The sequence below is a fragment of the Rattus norvegicus genome, chromosome 3 (genome assembly GCF_036323735.1).
Source record: "Rattus norvegicus strain BN/NHsdMcwi chromosome 3, GRCr8, whole genome shotgun sequence".
Taxonomy (NCBI): domain Eukaryota; kingdom Metazoa; phylum Chordata; class Mammalia; order Rodentia; family Muridae; genus Rattus; species Rattus norvegicus.
This window is the reverse complement of record NC_086021.1, coordinates 162,284,481-162,297,059: the sequence shown is the minus strand read 5'-3', so window position 1 is coordinate 162,297,059 and position 12,579 is coordinate 162,284,481. Positions and strand designations below refer to the sequence as shown.

Sequence of the window (12,579 nt, the reverse complement as noted above, 5' to 3'; positions counted from 1 at the left end):
AACTAAATCTCTGCAACTGTAAGCCAGGCCCCAATTAAATGTTTTCTCTCTTACAAGATTTGTCTTGGTCTCTTCACTGCTGCAGTGCCTACCATACTCCCTCAAAGGAGATCTATGTATAACATGCAGTCAGAATGTGGTGAATACCCAAGAGGAAAAGATGCAGGCAGGAAGCTTGGCAGATATGCCGGGGAGGGGGAATGGGGGAGGAGGACACGGAGGAGAGGAAAAAGAGAAAACTGAAGTCAGGATGTAATATATGAAAGAAAAATAAACAAAATAAAATAATGCAGGCAAGAACAGGACTAGAAGTCCTATGAGACATGTGATCAGCACAGTGTAGCAGAAGTTAAGAGGAAGAGGATGGTGCTTGAGATGAAAGAGCAGAGGAAAAGGTCCTGAGAGGAAAATGGCAGCGTGTTCAAGGATCCCCAAGAAGTCCAGAGAATAGAGAACAGTGAGCCAGTGAGTTGATGTAATTAGGGTTCTACAAAAGCCACATTAGGGAATGTGACCTTTATTATGAGTGAAGACAGAAAATAGGACAGAAAGGGTTTAAGCAGAGGAATGGTGTAATCTGACCAACAGTATTGTAAAATCTCTTTAGATTTTAGGTTTAGATTGGCTCAAAACAACAAGAAATTTCCTCTATAGAGATCCATCAATGAAAGAAAGAAACAAACAACAAAAACCAAAATAGTTCTTATCTCAAAGGGAGACAAAGACAGTTCATTCTTGAGGTAAGTATGAATGGCTACGGCCTGAAATGCATATTCAAATTCCCCTGGAGGACATGTTTCACTGTGAAAATGGTTACATAAGACTGTATTAGCTAGGTAGCTTATATGAGCCAAGGCATTTACCAAAGCTAATAGTAAGAACCACAGATACACAGGTTACAGCAAACAGGGGAACCCAGTCAGGATTCCAAAAGAACCTAGTAGTCTGATAATACAACTTTAAAAGTTTAGACCAGTGGTTTTCAACCTTCCTAATGCTGTAGCCTTTTAATACAGTTCATGTTGTAGTGATTTCCAACTGTAAAATTATGTTTCTTGCTACTTTGTAACTCTAATGCAGTGTAATGAATCATAAATAAGTATCTTTGTGTTCCACTGGCCTTTTGGGGCACCTGGGACCCACAGGTTGAGAACTGCTGGTTTAGTTAGTCACAAGGCACATGGATGCTGATTGCACAGGAGCGGCAATCACTGGCTTACAAAGGGACTACTAAGTAGTCCAAGTAGTCTACTCTGCTCTGTAGCAACATTTTAATTGTCTACAATCACAGAATTCAACTATTTGGCCTTAAGGAATCTTTAATATAGGTGACTTAGTGTTCTATGGCTGTGAGGAGACACCATGACCAAGGCAACTCTTAAAAAAGAAAGCATTTAACTAGGGGTTTATGTTTTAGAGGGTTAGCCCATGACCATCCGTCAAGAAACAGGCTGGCACTGGAGCAGTAGCTGAGCTTTACATCCTGATCTACAGGTAGCAGGTAGCAAGAGAGACCTGGCTTTGTGGGGGACTTTTAAACTTCAAAGCTGACCCCCAGTGGTACATCTCCTCCCAGGAGGGTCTCACCTCCTAATTCTTCCCAAACAGTTCCACTCCCTGGTGACTAAGCACTCCAACACATGAGCCTATGGGGCCCATTACCAGGGTCATGGCAGTCAGAATGCTAAAATGCTATGTCTTCTGAAGGTAGATGCAGCAAGAATTGCTGATTATATGGGCAAGCAGTGAAGAGTTACTCCAAAGCAAGGTTTCGATCTGAGCAACTTCAAAGATGGGGTTATAGAGTCCCATGCCTTTTGCATGCACTATTCTGTGTGCTCCTATTAAAAACAAAGGGGGTGGGGGCACTTCTCTCCTTACCCTTTCTCTTTCACTATCTGCCATGAACTGCACAAAAGGAAGCACTCAGACATTAGAGAAAAGACAGTGCAACCCCATGGCTCCTCAGACGGAAAATCTGTGCATCACTTCAGGCCTCAAATCCTCATGGTCAGTTTCATAACTGGCCACTTAAAAGATGAAATTCCATTACTGTATAGTCAAGACAGGGGTGGAAACAGCTGTGGGAAAAATAATCATGACATTAGTTTTGTACATGCTAATTCTGAGATGCTATTACATGTGCAATCAGATATAAAATATGTCCCTGAATATACAGAGAATATACACAATATTCAGATGAGACACATACTCCCACTCTGGCACCAAGTATCTACGTAGAAACCACTTCTCTGCTTCTGCAAGAGACAACTGAGATTAAAAAACCACAAAGCAATAAATTCTCCACCAAAGCCTCAACCAAGAGCCACTGACATTTGAGTAAGACTGTGATATCAAAGAAACAGTGCAAGGTAAGAAGAGGTGTGGGCTATAACATGTGAATAATTAAGACATCTATATTATGAAACCTTTCTGATGTAAATTTTGTGTATATCAAACCAAATATCTAGGTACCTATGCACCAGAAAAACACCATAAACTAATTTCCCATACCTGAGAATGCTTAGCCTAACAGCAAAGGAGGGGGAAAAATAAACAACGATGTATATAATCACACACACACACACACACACACACACACACACACACACACAATTCTAAAAGCTTTGTTGGAAAATAAAAGATAAGGGAAGGGAAGAAGGGAAGAAGATATAAAAGATTAGCAATGACCACGACAGCTTCCTTTTGAGGTTAAAAAGGGTGCACACAGTGGATATTTATTTAAGTACACCATTTCATGAAGACGCTGCTGGACATCCCTGGCTAGAGTTTCCTATTTTGACACTAAAAATTTCTATCCTGAATCAATTAATTTTGAGAACTGTTATTGTATTATTAATTGGAGTTGGTGTTGAACAACTATACTAGCACTCAAAAGGCTAAGGCAGAAGGATTAAGAGTTTGGGGCCAGCCTGGGTTACACTGAGTTCCAAGCCATCCTAGGCTGCACACTGGACCCTGTCTCAATAAGCAAATACTCCTCCTACCACAACAGGTTTCTTACTCTTTTTTTCCTATGGTTCTGGAACTCATACTCTGGGTTTTGTGTTAGCCATGTTTTCTACCAATGAGCTACATCCTTAACCCCCAAAGCAAGGTAAAGACAATCAATCTCTTCCATGTATTTTTCACTACATTTATCCAACAGTTTTTCTTTCGAGGAAGGGTCTCATGTAGCCCAGGCTAGCCTCAAATTCCCTACAGTAACCAAGTAGTTTTGAATTCCTAATTCTCCTGCTTCCACTTACCGAGTGTTGGGGTTTCAAGTGTGTTCCACCACATCCAGCTCGACAGACAAACTTTTACTTTATCAACTATTAGATATAGCCAAAAGCAAAATAATATAGCATCTTTGCATCCAAGGCATAATCAGGAGAGATTTATCAGGTACTCAAACAGACATAGAAATTGTATACTTGTAACTGATAAGAAGTTTAGACGCAAAATGAAGAGTTTGAAATAGGAAAGCCAAAACTAGTAGCAGTTTGAGACACCCAGAGAACTGAGAGAAAGGCAGGGGGTGTTGAGTGGGGTCTGAATCTTTATCAATGCCATAGGAACCACTGACAAGTGTCAAACAAAAACAAGTCATGATCACATGTGCTTTTTGATTGTCATGTGAATTAAAAAGGCGAAAAGCAGTTGTTTCTCAATGACGTAGTAGCAGTAGCCTAGACAGGAACTGCTTTAGTCTTTAGTATGTGATGATAAGTTTTAGTTTTTGAAGGGCTTTGTTGGCTGTTGGTAGTTTGTTGAGACAGAGTTTCACTATGCAGCTCTGGCAGGCCTCCAATTTACTCACTATGCAGTCTAGGCTGGTATTGAATGTAGAGATCCTCCTGCCTCTGCATCTGATTAAAGGTATACAACATCACACCAGACTGTTTTTAAAACAGCATTTTTCAGGTTATACCTTCAAGAGAAAAACCTAGCATAAAGAATCATCTGTAGATGAAAGAGAAGGTTAGAATAAACAATCAGTTGACATTAAGGCATACATTTCTAAAGTCACTGGTTCACAGACATTATCTTTCTAAACAAAATAGCCTTTAATGCTCAAGCTTCTACTGCCTCACAGTGCCCCAATAATTTGAAATTGTTCTCCCCATACCTTGAAATTGCTTCTCTCAAGCATCTGAGCAGTGATGTGATCAGCTAAAGCTTCACACTTGATTGACACTAGGGGAGTCTACTACAGCTGAGATCTTATACATACTTCATGTATCACTCTCTCAGACTGCCAGCACCGATGCTGATGCATTCTCAGTCCTCCCTCTGAAAGCCCATTGGAAGCCCCCATGACTCTATAACAATTACATCTGCAAGTCTGCAAAGACAACATCTTGTGAAAAATGGAAAAGCCTATTTGCCAACTCAATTAGCTTCAAACTCTGAATGCCCTATGAATAGCTGATCCCTCCAACGAGTTTACAATTTTATACTCTGGTCAAAGGTGAGTCCTGTTCAAATCCTGATTTTCCCCTCAGAGGCATCTTCCCTATTGTCCCAGTATAAACTGCTTGTCTCTTTGTGTCTGTGCATGCTTGCAGGCCACAAGACATGCATAGATGCATGAAGATGAATTTTAGGAGGATGAATTGTCTTCCTTCTACTGTGTGGGTGCTGGGGATCAAACAGGTTGTGAGGCTTGGCAGCAACCTTGCTGAGCCACTTAGCAACCCCTGCCCACTTAGCATCTTTTTAATGCCACTAATTTCTCTAATAATACCTTTTATCTATAGCTTTTAATATTTGCACTTTCTGTCTACATGTTTCTCAAATCTTTCTACTAATTTTCACTATAAATCTGGCTAAAAAATGCTAACAAGAACCATACCAATTTGTGAACAATTGAAAATTCCATTGCCAAATTAATCAGATCATTACTTTTAAGTTCAATTTCGAAGTCTCAGGATATTATAAAACATAAGATATATTCTGTCAGCCTAGAACATGCTTTAAGTGAGAGGGAAGGTCCACAGAAGCCACTAGAATATAGAAGGGGCAGTGGGATTCCTGAGAAGGAAGGATACAACAGGATAAAAGGCAGCTGCTAAGTAAAAAGTTGCAATTTTCTCAGAATAAACAAATCCTTCTACCTAATACCTGATCTGAAGAGGCATCAAACCTAGTTTCTATGCTGGCTGACCTTAGGAAAAATTCAAACATTTTCCCAAACACGATCATAAGGAATATTATACAGAATCTTTCTCTCAGAAACTGGTGAAATTTAAATATTTAAAAAATAATAATTACAACTAGTCTTTTTGTTTTGGTTTGTTTTTACAAATAAGCATCACTTTAGCTACTTGGAAATCACCAATTCATTTCTACCTCAAGCTACCACAAAAATCACTCACAGTCAGTGTTTTCCTAACCGTTACCTTTACTATGACCATATCATATCATGTTCCAACAAAACTCAGTTCTTGTCTGGGTTGAGGCTGCAATTCAGCACACAGAGTGCTTGATTGGCATGAATGGGCCCTGGGTTTTACCCTGAGAAGAGCATAAACATGATATGGCATGTATGTCTGTAATCTCAGCAGTCTGGAGGTAGAGGCAGGAATCAACCCACACTATATGTTAAAAAAAAAAAAAAAGGGAAGAAAAGGTGCCCAGTGAGATGGTTCAGCAGTTAAAGGCACCTGCCACCAAGACTGACAACATGAATTTCAGTCCCAGAATTCCCAAATTCCACTTACACAGTAGAAGGAATGAACCAATTCCCTGTAAATTATCCTCTGACATCCACACATGGGTTCCTGTGGCATGCATGCTCTTACACACGTACACCAATAAGTAAATAAATGTTATGCAGATGGATAGGTAGGTAAGGTAGGGGGTTACAGGGGCTGCAGTGCAGGCCCAGTCATCACCCACACTGATCAGCTCAGAACCACTTGTAAATCTATTTCCAAAGAATCTAACAACTCTGGCCTCATGGCACTTGAACTCTCCAGGCATATGCAGATACACACATGCAGAATTAAAATATAACAATAAAATCTTATATTTAAAAAAAGCAGTTCATCTCCTAAGCATAAAACAGATTCTGCGCAAGGCTCTGAAAACAGTCAAATTTACTCTTGCTACTACAGTTGGCTGGAAATCTAGACACTTATCATACCCACATTCAGACAGGTATGGTCAAGTACTCAAATGTTTTGCCAACTGAGGAGAGGTCAAAACCTCCATTAAGACTAATGGTTACTTCAGCTAATCAGACAGAGCAAATGGTACCAATCTAACTAGACTTCCTACAGCAGAGTATTGTGATAACAGGTGTCAGTAGGGCCGCTCAGCTATTAGAATACTTGGCCCACAGTTGGTACACCTATTTGTCAAGGATTAGGAGCTGTGGCCTTGTTGGAGGTGAATTACAGGGGTAGGGGTGTGGGGAGGGTTGAGTTTCAAATGATTCCTGTCATTATCAGAATGTCTCTGCCTCCCTTACTTGTGAATAAAGATTTGAGCTTTTAGCTACTGTCCCAACACCCTGCCTGCCTGCCTGCCTGCCTGCCTGCCTGCCTGCCTGCCTGCAGCAATGCTTGCTGCCAATGATGGTAATGAACTCCAACCTTCTGAAACTGAAAGCCCCAAATAGTCTTTCTTTTATAAGTTGTTTTGCTCATGGTGCCTCATCATAGCAATAGAAAGTTAAGTAAGATACCAACTGCTTAGGTTCGATCCCCAGAACACCCACCTAAAAGTAGAAAAAAATAACTTCACATTAATTGTTCTCTCACCCAAGTGTGTGTGTGTGTGTGTGTGTGTGTGTGTGTGTGTGTGTGTGTGTGTCTGTCTGTCTCTCTCTCTCTCTCTCTCAAATAATAATAGTAATAATAAAAACAACTGCGGGCTGGAGAGGTGGCTTAGCAGTTAAGAGCACTGAACCCTCTTCCAGAGGCCCTGAGTTCAAATCCCAGCAACCACATGGTGGCTCACAACCATCTGTAATAGGATCTAACGTCTTCTTCTGGTGTGTCTGAAGACAGCTACAATGTACTCACATACATAAAACGAATAATTAAAAAAATTAATTAAAATAAAAATGGAAGTCAATAGCCAATAATGCAAACAAATCACAAAGAACAGAAAAGAAAATGCCCATAGCTAGCTTACTTTTCATACAGAAAGATGCTATAATGGTAGTCAGTCTTATTGATGTTTAACCCAGAAGGCACTCAAAAGAATTCTGAGGTTCACAGAAGATGCCTTGGAAGCTTAAGTGGTAATGACGGAAACCACAAGAGAAGACTCCAGTCCCTTGTTACTGTTCCAATCATAGCAATTGAAATCTCCATTTATATACTCACTTTATGACACAAAAGAGCTTTCCATAGTTTGAACTCTGCAGTGTTACACTGCAAGTAACACACGAAGTGCTTGGCGAAAACCCTGACCCTAATAAACTTCTCATCCAATCCTCTAGCTTTGTTTTTGAAACATGGTCTTGAGAGCCTCAAACCTTATGTAGCCAAGGATGACCTTCAGCTCCTGATCCTGCCACCTCTATACTTTAGGTCTAAGATGATAAGGTGTGTGCATCAATCCTGTTTCCAGGGCTTTAGCACCACCACATACTAACCACTCTTCTAACATTAAATAAAAGCAAACATTACAAAATGTCAGTAAAATTTAAAGACAATCTAAAAATTAAAACCAAGCAGGCATAACGAAAGTTCTCATCTCAGGATCCGAAAATGTTAAGACGTTACCACATGCAAGTCAGCTGATTGTGTATTTACTCTTGCTTACTTCCATTTCTGTTGTAAACAGAATGTGCAGATTTTAGGTTATTTTTTTCTTCCTGTTCAACAAGCTTATGTCTAAGAATATTTTTTTCTTGCCCCCACTGGAGCAGTTCTACCTAAAGCCATGAAAGAATCTGCTGACATTAGAAATCAATCTTGAAGCCAGAGAGAGATGGCTCAGCAGTTACAAGCACTTACTGATCTTGGAGAGGACTCCAGTTCAATTCCCAGCACTTACATGGAAACTCCTAAGTCTTTCATTCTAGTTCTAGGGGATCCAATGTCCTCTTCTGGCCTCTGCATCAGTTAGGTATGCACATGATACACAGAGATGCATGCATACAAAACACTATACACATAAAGTCAAATTAAAAATACAAAATAAGGGCTGGAGAGATGGCTCAGTGGCTAAGAGCACTGACTGCTCTTCCTGAGTTCAAATCCCAGCAACCATATGGTGGCTCACAACCATCTATGATGAGGTCTGATGCCCTCTTCTGGTGTGTCTGAAGACAGCAACACTGTACCATACATAAATCTTTAAAAAAAAAAAAAAAAATTTAGGATTTTAAGCATTAGAAAGAATGCCTTCTTTCCCCCGAGAGGTACAGTACTATAAAAGGTATCGTCTAAGTATGTTGATGAATTTTAAATGAGTTTTTTACCCCTCAACAATCAACGTGACTACAATTCAAACTCTACAAAGGAGCAATATTATTTTTAAAAATACTTAAAATGTTTAAGCTCTTTATTATTGTACTTTTAAAAAGATTTATTGGGGGCTGGAGAGATGGCTCAGTGGTAAAAATCACTGACTACGGGGCTGGGGATTTAGCTCAGTGGTAGAGTGCTTACCTAGGAAGCGCAAGGCCCTGGGTTCGGTCCCCAGCTCTGAAAAAAAGAACAAAAAAAAAAAAAAACAAAAAACAAAAAACAAAAAAAACAAAAAAAAAAACCACTGACTACTCTTCCAAAGGTCCTGAGTTCAAATCCCAGCAATCACATGGTGGCTTATAACCATCTGTAATGAGATCTGATGCCCTCTTGTGGTGTGTCTGAACAGCTACAGTGTAATATAAATATAATAAATAAATAAATCTTTAAAAAAAAAGATTTATTGGTGAGAGGGTGTGTGCATCTATGGAGCACAGCTGTGGAGGTGAGAGGACAACTTGCAGGAAGTCAGTTCTCTCCTCCCACCATAGTCCTAAGGAAAGGTGGCAATCATCTTTTACTTGCTGAGCCATTGGCTCAGCTGGCTTAATATGACATCTTCCGTTAGCAATTAAAAGAAACCAGATTTGTCCACAGCCTGAGAAAGAAAGATTGACTTCTAATATCAGCAGATTCTTAAAACAGGTTTTGGGGGGTTGGGGATTTAGCTCAGTGGTAGAGCACTTGCCTAGCAAGCGCAAGGCCCTGGGTTCGGTCCCCAGCTCCAAAAAAAAAAAAAAAAAAAAAAAAAAAAAAAACAGATTTTGGTGTAGAACTGCTCCTAAGAGGGTAAGAAACATTACATTCTTGAAATATTAACTTGCTGAACAGAAAAAAGAACATCGACAAACACAAATTAGCCCAAGACTGTACTAACACCATCTTCTGTTCTTCCTTCAGTTAAGACACCATCGGATTAGACACCAAGCTGCAAGATGTGACCAGTTTTCCAGGCAGTGACACTGGCAAGTATAAAGCCAGGTTTTAAGTGGTTGAGAAGCAAACTTAAGGCATAGCTATCTAAAGGACAGTTAGTAACCAAGCAGAAATGCTAAGAGAGCAGTTCAGGGTAGAGGAGAGTCAACTAGGAGCCATGTCATCTAATTTGCATTGTGAAAGAGAACACTGCTTGCCAGGCATCTACTAAAACTCAAAATGGACTTTCATACTGCCTTATAAATGACAGTGGTGATGACTTTATCCTATCTAAAATCCAGACTTACTCTATACTCAGTCTTTCCTTTGTATTTAATGATACATCAGTAATTCTGAGCTGCTAATATGGAGTCGAGTTATATAAATTTCGATTGTAGTTCTAACATTGTAAGAATGCAACAATTAAGCCAGCACTTAGGAGCAGAGGCAGGTAGACTCCTCAATTCCAGGCCAGCCTAATCTAGATAGTTTGAGGGCAACTACGGATACAAAGAGAAACCCTGTCTCAAAAAATAAATAAAACAGTATCCCAACCCCAAAAAGAAAGCATCAATTATCTAATTTACCCCCCCCCCTTTGCTTTTTCCTCTAATGAAAACTGCAAGGGAACTGACATTCCCCTCCTAACTGCTCACTGTGTGTTATGCTTGAATACAACTATAGACACACTGTGTTCAGGTGGCCTCGGAGAGGCCAAAGAAGAACCTGTTCTGCGTTATCACTTTCCATGTCATTCTCTCAAGATCCAGTTTCTCATTAATCTTGTAGCAACAAGCCCCAATCATCTTCCTGTCTCTAACCCAACCAAGTGTTGGGGTTAAACAGGCAGACATTCAAGTCACGCTTAGTTTTTTGTATTTTGGTTTTTTTTTTTTAAGAATTATTTATTTTATGTATATGAGCACATTGTCATTCTCTTCAGACTCACCAGAAGTGGGCATCCGATCCCATTAGAGATGGTTGTGAACCACCATGTGGTTGCTGAGAACTGAACTCAGGACCTCTGGAAGAACAGTCAGTGTTCTTAACCGCTGAGCTATCCTCCCCTCCCCACAAATTCTTTGTGAATTTCACATCATGTACCCCAATCCCACTCATTTATTATCCTATTGTACCCACCCTCTGCCCCTGCAATGCCCCCCCCCACCAAGGAAAAAAAAACAAAACAAAACCAAAAAGTATCTCATGGAAGCTATAGTGTACCACACAATAAATCCTTTTGTCCACATAGCTTTATTTGTAAATGTTCAGTTCATTACAGTACGTCATTGGTCTGGTTCGGGGCCTCTGGTCCCTCACCAGGACTCCTCTAGGATATCCTGTTATTGCCCTTGCCCCATGTGAGGTCCTGCAGCTTTGTTTCTGCAGGACCAACTCCTTCACAAGTTTCAACAGTTCGCAGATGGGGAAGATATAGAGATGGGCTAACTCAAAGCTCTGGATCTAGGCCTGGGTGGTAGCTGCTTTAATCAGTCCACCAGCACTCCTGTACCCCATGCCACCAGTCACCAGAGCCAGTTCTTCCACTTTGCCCAGTCAAGACCAGCTTCTATGAGGAGTGGTGCATCTGTCCTATTGCCCACACCACCACACTTCAAATCCCTGAGTGCTAGGGATTTGAACTCCAAACTTCATGATTAAACAACTGCTTTTACCTATTGAGCTATCTCCCCAATTCCCCCAAAAAGGTGCCTTTTTTTTTTTTTTTTTTGGTTCTTTTTTTCGGAGCTGGGGACAGAACCCAGGGCCTTGCGCTTCTTAGGCAAGCGCTCTACCGCTGAGCTAAATCCCCAACTCCAAAAGGTGCTTTTTTAAATGTATGGCTGTGTAAGTACAGTAGTACTCCTTCTTTTAATGCTTTATTATTATTCATTTTATGTGTGCATTCCCTATATGCCCACACACCATATGCACGCCTGGTACCCACGGAGGTCAGAAAAAGGTACTAGAACCCCTGGAACTAAGTTACAGAAGGTTGTGAGGGACCACATAGGTGCTGAGAATCAAGTGCTGGTTCTCTACAAGAGCAGTCAGTGTTCTTAGCCACTGAAGCATCCCTCCAGCCCTTCTTTCTTTGTTTTTCCATATTTGCAACATTGTAAAGCCAGGCATGGTGACAACCCCATGTAATCCCAGTACTAGTATGACAAAAGCACAAGGATCACATGTTTTAGGCCACTTTGAGCAATCAAGAGTTCAAGGCCAGACTATACTACAAAGAAAGTAAGTCTCTAAAAGAAAACTAGTCTATGAAATAGAAGACAAAGCAATAAAAATTACTATACATTACACCTCTTCTTAGAAAAAGTGTGCATGTGCATGAGATGAGAGATGGCTATTTTGACAGAGCCACTAGGTCAACAAAATCTCAATTATTTGTATCAGCCCTTCATACAAGAGTTTTCAGACTGTGATCTAAATGACAGCCAAATATATCAGAAATGGTAGAAAATAATTATTTATTTCAGCAAATAAGGCTTATTATGAACTACTCCTTTATAACTAGTGTTTTAGTATATTCTGATACGCACATTTTGGTTCCTTTCCACAGAGCAGGTACGTTAGTTGCACAGTAATTTTATCCCTGACAGTATTATTACAAACAAAAACCTTACTAAGGCACATCTGTAATTATCACTACACACACATTTCAACTGCATAGAATCTACTAAGCAAAGCTGAACACAGAAACACAGGTGATATAACTTAGTAACTCCTAATAGTCTATAAGACTACAGCATCTCAGAGCACCGTTAAGGACCAAACATTAGTGTTATCTGACTGCATATTAGGAAAGACATCAATCCACCAGCATCATTGCAAACCCACCAGGTTTTATGCACAAAGCTTTGAGGACCATTGCACTGAAAACTAATTTTACCTTGAGTGTGAAAAGACTAATCCGGCCAGGTAATTTATAAAATAGCCCTTCTCCTCCTCTTGAGTTGGAATGTAGCATGGCATTGAGGCACGCGAGGGGGGATGTCCCACTGTAAAAGATGAAAGGAGGGAAATGGATCACAGAAGTTGTGTCTCCTTAGCCAATGTCCAAACACCCTCGAATTCCTTTCCAAACCAAGAAGTGAAGCAATCAAAGCAGAAGCCATGACTGCACAGACGACTATGAGAGCACGGGGAGACGAACAACTCA

General features: G+C 40.3%; 1 protein-coding gene across 2 annotated transcripts in view; it reads right to left on the bottom strand.

Annotated features, from left to right (window-relative positions):
• Asxl1 (ASXL transcriptional regulator 1) overlaps positions 1 to 12,579 on the bottom strand; it is a 67,915-nt gene that overhangs the window by 44,683 nt on the left and 10,653 nt on the right. For both annotated transcript variants that reach the window (NM_001427647.1, XM_063283837.1), the window contains one exon: positions 12,310 to 12,418. In NM_001427647.1, coding sequence (NP_001414576.1) covers positions 12,310 to 12,418 — 109 coding nt within the window. The remainder of the gene's footprint in view (positions 1 to 12,309; positions 12,419 to 12,579) is intronic.